This window comes from Sinocyclocheilus grahami, unplaced genomic scaffold, assembly GCF_001515645.1.
Source record: "Sinocyclocheilus grahami isolate Dianchi unplaced genomic scaffold, SAMN03320097.WGS_v1.1 scaffold81.1, whole genome shotgun sequence".
Lineage (NCBI taxonomy): Eukaryota > Metazoa > Chordata > Actinopteri > Cypriniformes > Cyprinidae > Sinocyclocheilus > Sinocyclocheilus grahami.
In genome coordinates this window covers 1761522-1767651 of record NW_015505260.1, presented here as the reverse complement: position 1 = coordinate 1767651, position 6130 = coordinate 1761522, and the positions used below count along the sequence as shown (strand labels likewise).

The following is a 6130-nucleotide window of genomic DNA, read 5'->3' as shown; positions in this document are numbered from 1 at the left end:
AGATACAGTTACAACTTCTGTGGGGCGTGAAGAAAAATTAATGTAACTAGTAGTGTAACTAATTACTGTTGCCAGAAAGTAATAAGTAAGAATATTACTTTTGAAAGGAGTAACTAGTAATGAGTAATATATTACATTCTTTGAGTAACTAGCCCAACACTGCTCAAAGCGCTTTACATTGTGAGGGGGGGGATCTCCTCATCAACCACCAGTGTGCGGCATCCACATGGATGATGCGACGGCAGCCATAGTGCGCCAGAATGCCCACCACACACCAAATTATTGGTGGAGAGGAGAGAGAGTCATGAAGCCAATCCGTAGATATGGGGATTATTAGGAGGCCATGATGGTCAGAGGGCAAATTTGGGGGGGGAAAATTTTTTTTTTGGCAAAATAATATAATATAGAAATACAGAAAAGGCATGCAATGTGTATGTTTAAATAGAACACCAGACTTCTTGTCCCAGTGAGTGTTTATTACTGAAAGTATAAATTAGTGTGGAACAATTACATGATCCATAGTAAATGCCACTGCAAATGCTAAAAATCAAGTCTCCATGCAAATGATATTGTGAAATACCAGTGCGCCCAAGCCTGTGCAAAGGCTTCAAGTGCAAATATATATACAGAAGTACTATTTTCTGCATGAGTTATAAAAGACTTAGGTGCTTGATCACTTGCAAAATACACAGAAACCCATCTTCATAAGTTATACAATTACGTTCTTCTTTAAAATCCTACAGGTCGTACAAAATTTGCAAACAAACTATTGTAGGCCTGAATGAGTGCATACTGTAAATATATCAAAATGAAAAGTGAGTCAACCTTTGCATTAACCATTATACCCAAAATAGTTATATACATGACTAGTACATGACTTCAATCTGTGGCTATCCAAATCACACCCAGCGGGCATCTCTGGAACACGCGCTAATGCCTGAGGAAAGCGAATACACGACTTTAGGAACCGTTCGATTTCTGCTGCCATAACCTGGTTGAACAAACTGTCTGTCTGTGTCCAGCATCTGTATTCCGTCTGTGCTTTTATCGAACGCCGCTGTCAAAGCCTTCAGCGCCGAGTGCACTTGATCACGGGAGGCCATGATGTTCCTCTCACATGGAAGCTGGAGACTGTCGGAACGTCTTCCAGCCATTTCGTATGGAAGGCCGTTGATGACATCATCAATTGTCTTGGACAGAGACTGTATCGTCTGACTAAGGCCAGCGTCGCTGCCCCTCCCTGCATTACAATAAAATGAAGTCATGTCACATATTTGTCATAGTTGAGAAGTGTTTCATATGAATGCTATTGTGGAAAGGATGCTGTACCCTTCAGAGAGTGCAACAAAGATGAGTGGAGATCTTTGATCGCTCGGTTCAGCTTGAGGAGTTTAGCGGTGGTGTTCTGAATGGCACACAAGTCTGAGCCTTCATCATCCTCTGAACGATCCTCAGCAGTGCCTGACCTCTCCTGTGAAAGAGCAGATGTACAAACATCTCTTAAAGGGAAAGTTCACCACAAAAATAAATAAATAAACAGAACCCAAAGCAAAACCAAACAAAGCCACAAATCAAAACAAAAAAAGAAAAGAAATAAAAACTATTAAATCCATAAAAACTAAATAAAACTACCAAACCAGACCAAAACCGCACCAAACAAAACCAACCCCCAAAACAAAAAAGCAAAACACCCCCCAAAAAAAACTAAACCTAGAGCAAAAAAAATTTAAAACAAGAAAAATAACTTCATTAACAAACAAAAAAACACACACACACACACACACACCAACCCCCCCAAAAAAAGAATATAAGCCTGACCTCTCCTGTGAAAGAGCAGATGTACAAACATCTCTTAAAGGGAAAGTTCACCACAAAAATAAATAAATAAACAGAACCCAAAGCAAAACCAAACAAAGCCACAAATCAAAACAAAAAAAGAAAAGAAATAAAAACTATTAAATCCATAAAAACTAAATAAAACTACCAAACCAGACCAAAACCGCACCAAACAAAACCAACCCCCAAAACAAAAAAGCAAAACACCCCCCAAAAAAAACTAAACCTAGAGCAAAAAAAATTTAAAACAAGAAAAATAACTTCATTAACAAACAAAAAAAAACACACACACACACACACACACACCAACCCCCCCCAAAAAAGAATATAAAAAAAGTAATTAAATGCAAATGAAACCAAAACCTCCTGCCCTCGAAATAAAAACTATTAAATCCATAAAAACTAAATAAAACTACCAAACCAGACCAAAACCGCACCAAACAAAACCAACCCCCAAAACAAAAAAGCAAAACACCCCCCAAAAAAAACTAAACCTAGAGCAAAAAAAATTTAAAACAAGAAAAATAACTTCATTAACAAACAAAAAAACACACACACACACACACACACCAACCCCCCCAAAAAAAGAATATAAAAAAAGTAATTAAATGCAAATGAAACCAAAACCACACCAATTCCTGCCCTCCCAAAAATTAACACAAAACTAAATACAAACGAAACAAAACCAAACCCACACCAATCCTCCACCCTAAAAAGAATAAAAACAAAAATGAAATAAACAAAGCAAACCAAAACCAGACCAACAAAAACAAAACAAAACCTCAACAAAGCCAACCAAAACCCAAACACCCCCCCCCAAAAAACCCCGGAAATTGGAAGTAAAACCATACAAAGCAAACTAAATAAAAACAAAACAAATTTAATAAAAACTAAATAATTAAATATAAATAAATATATTTTAATTAAATATACATTTATTGTTGCCTATTTTATTTGTTTTAGACCACAGGGTTTCAGGTACAGTGGGTGGGTTTGAGGAATGGGTGAGCAGGTGGGGTGCATCCATTTTTCCTTATCCCAGCATCCCATTCTCTTGCTGAACAATAACAACGAGCCTGTAGTTTGTGTATTGAAGATAACAGTTACAGCCACATTAAGGTGACAGATGACACTCCACTCGAACCATTTATTTTGTAAACAGACAAACGACCCAAGACGTGCGATAAGAGCACTCAGGTTCAGCGTTTTACAAGCACTGTCCCCCTCGGTCATTGTTGGGCTGGTCATCAATCCAAAACATTTTACCCTCAATGACAAATAACAGCTGTTTGTAAGGCGTACCGACAAACAACAGCGGAAGTAGCTCTGCAGACTGCTGGCAACATCCATTGCGTTGGATTTCTGAATCTGTGAAATATATTAGAATTTATATCATGAAATGATGTTAAAGTATACATTTTTATCAGTTAATGTGAAATGTATTTACAATATTCACTGGATAAATAAAGATTCCATTTTAAGGTTATTTCTTGAGATAATATTCCATGATATTTATCAAGTGGATTATTTATTAAGACAACTTACCGGTATATGAGCAGATGAAAGATCTCCCTGCATCTCTGTAGTGATCCTCTGACCTATGAGGAGAAGATCAGTCACACTCTGACGCATCCCATCCCACAAAGAATCCACAACTGACCTCTAAAGAGAAAGAGAATGGTGTTGAATTTTTGATTCTGACTGGTTTTTAATGTCAAACCTACTATTGGGCTGTAAATGTCAGCTTGCAAAAGAAATATACCCACGTTGTCTATGATTTCTGAACCATGTTCAGTCAAATGAAGATCAGTCCCATTCACTGCTGCCAGCATACCGATGGTTTTGAGAGCCACGTTCATACACTTGGCAACCTTCCTCTGGGCCTCTGTTACCATGGAGGAGATCTCAGAGTCACAGCCCTGAAAGACCAAAACACAGAAAGACCAACACTCTTAGAAGGCTTTTACTGAAAATTCCAATGTTGATACTTAGCACAACAAAATTCTTTAAAACGACTTCTGTTTTTTTTTTTAAATGTAATATATAATTGCATTTGTAAATGCATTTTACTATTAGATACTTGCGCAAGGGCAAGTTAAACCAATATATAATCAGGTGAGAAATCAAATAAATTGATTATTAAAATGCCTAAATGTGCACAACAATTAAATAAATATTAATATATACAGCTGATTTACTTAATTTTACTGCTAGATATACACTCAATAATCAGTTTAAAGGTAAGTCAGTTAAATTAAAAAATCTTTGTAAATACAACCAATAATAATAATAAAATTAAAGAATTATTATTATTATTGTGCTTTTTTTATTATTTATAGGTATACAATGTATTGTTATTATTAATATTATTATTAAGTGTATTTATCAACATTTTGGCATTTCATTATATATTTTTATTTGATTGGAACTGATTAAGGGGTTTAAATTTGACTTGTATATCATAATAATTTTTTAATTTTGTTTAATTTAAAGAAATATTCAGATATACAGGCAAATTTAAAACACTTAATCGGTTCAAATAAAATAAAAACTTAATATAAAGTCAAAATGTTGGTAAATGCACTCAACATTATTATTATTAATAATACATTTAATGTTTAATTAATCTAAATGAAAGATATATTAACATTTATTAAAAGTCTAAACAGACAAATATATTATTACTATTCTATTAGTAATATTTTTACATTTTTGTGCAAAACTGATAAATTGACAAAAATTGATAAAATGATTTTAAGACATTATTTTGGATGAGATGATTGCATTTTAATTTTTTCTAGGGTCCCCCTACAGATCTAAAAGCATCACATACATGCAACTGGCATTAACTGACTATGAACTATAATGAGCACCTGAATGAGTAACTGAAGGTAGCCTCCAATTTTCTTGACCTCAGTCTTGAGCTCCTCAGCTCTCGGAGACACTGAATCAAAGCTGGGCTTAATGCTGGAGACCCAGTGCATGGTAATGAACACGGCCCTTTCAACAGCAGACGTGGCCTTCACTAGATGAGTCTGGGCTTCAGTACTGCAGGCAAACACTGTTCACATACACACAAACAGAACGAAATGAGGCTCTTTGTGAGGGCTGTGATGACATAGGTCTTGTGCAGTCATATTGAGCTAAATATTGACACTGATGGATGGCTTTGTTGATTTACGGTTGACTTACGGTTCTCCTGACTGTCGTCGTCAAGGTGCTCGTAGAGGTCTGCGATGGACCTCACGGCACGGTAAACCGCCAGCAGATCTAGGGTCAGTTTGTCAGCCAAGCTTTCGCTCTCCTCAGCTGATTGGCAGGAGCGTAGACGAGCAACGGCAGAGCCAATCAGGCCTTTGCAGATGGCTGGGAGAGCGGAATCAGAGGTGCTGGAGTGCAGAGAGGGGGGCTTGTTCATCAGCCCTAAAAAGCATATCAAAAGTTATTTAATTTCCAGGGGGAAACAGTCATATTTAAGCAGGTTGAAAAAAAATCAAACTAGTCTGTTATTCTAGTATTAATTATTATTCATGTACTATTATAGTTTTAAATATTTTTCTCTTTTAATCTTGTAAGCGCCGCTAGCAGCCGCAGGATTCTCGTGAATAAGCTCTGCTCGCCTGCCGCATCTCTCCAACTGAAAATGAACTGAGCTCACAGTTGCCACGTAAACTGTGCAGTACAGAAGATGGGGGACAAAAGGGGTGTTCCAGCCACCCAAACATTCAAAACCAATATTAAGCATAATCAAATTTTTTACTCCTGAACAAAAAAAAGTGTACAAATTTAGTCAATTCAACATTGTTTGGACCCCACTGCCTTTCACTGTATTGACAAAAAAACACTGAACCATTCTTTAAAAAATATTTTCTTATTTTCTTTGAAATGACATGACGGTGAGTAAATGATGACAGAAACATAATTTTTGAGTGAATTATCTCATCAAAACCACTAATCTGAATGATGCTAAACTAATTTAAAGAGTCGAAGAGCCAGATACAATATAAAGGGTACTTTACCAGTGGACTGTGAGGGACCACAATGCAGGCTTTGAATGGGGTGCACCCGGATCTCATAGAGACGGCCAGAAATCCTTCTGCTCTTTAGCAAACTTCTACTCCTGAGCCACAAGAAACAGAAAAAAAAGAGATCCAGATACTTTTGAACTTATATCTTGACTTGAACCATCATTATCAGTCAGATAACTCTGCTTCTTTAAAGGGGTCATATGATGCGATTTCAATTTTTCCTTTCTCTTTGGAGTGTTACAAGCTCTTGGTGCATAAAGAAGATC

The 6130-nt window shown here is 36.4% G+C and overlaps 1 protein-coding gene across 1 annotated transcript in view; it reads right to left on the bottom strand.

The window, feature by feature from the left end:
* Nucleotides 1–465: 465 nt before the first annotated feature.
* Nucleotides 466–6130, bottom strand: part of kif14 (kinesin family member 14) — a 25857-nt gene continuing 20192 nt past the window's right edge. Inside the window, exons 20-27 of the mRNA XM_016273814.1 lie at nucleotides 5856–5956; nucleotides 5029–5259; nucleotides 4710–4897; nucleotides 3603–3755; nucleotides 3382–3498; nucleotides 3139–3204; nucleotides 1330–1471; nucleotides 466–1240 (exon numbers count right to left, since the gene is read on the bottom strand). Of these exons, the coding sequence (XP_016129300.1) occupies nucleotides 900–1240; nucleotides 1330–1471; nucleotides 3139–3204; nucleotides 3382–3498; nucleotides 3603–3755; nucleotides 4710–4897; nucleotides 5029–5259; nucleotides 5856–5956 (1339 nt within the window). The 3' untranslated portion in view covers nucleotides 466–899. The remainder of the gene's footprint in view (nucleotides 1241–1329; nucleotides 1472–3138; nucleotides 3205–3381; nucleotides 3499–3602; nucleotides 3756–4709; nucleotides 4898–5028; nucleotides 5260–5855; nucleotides 5957–6130) is intronic.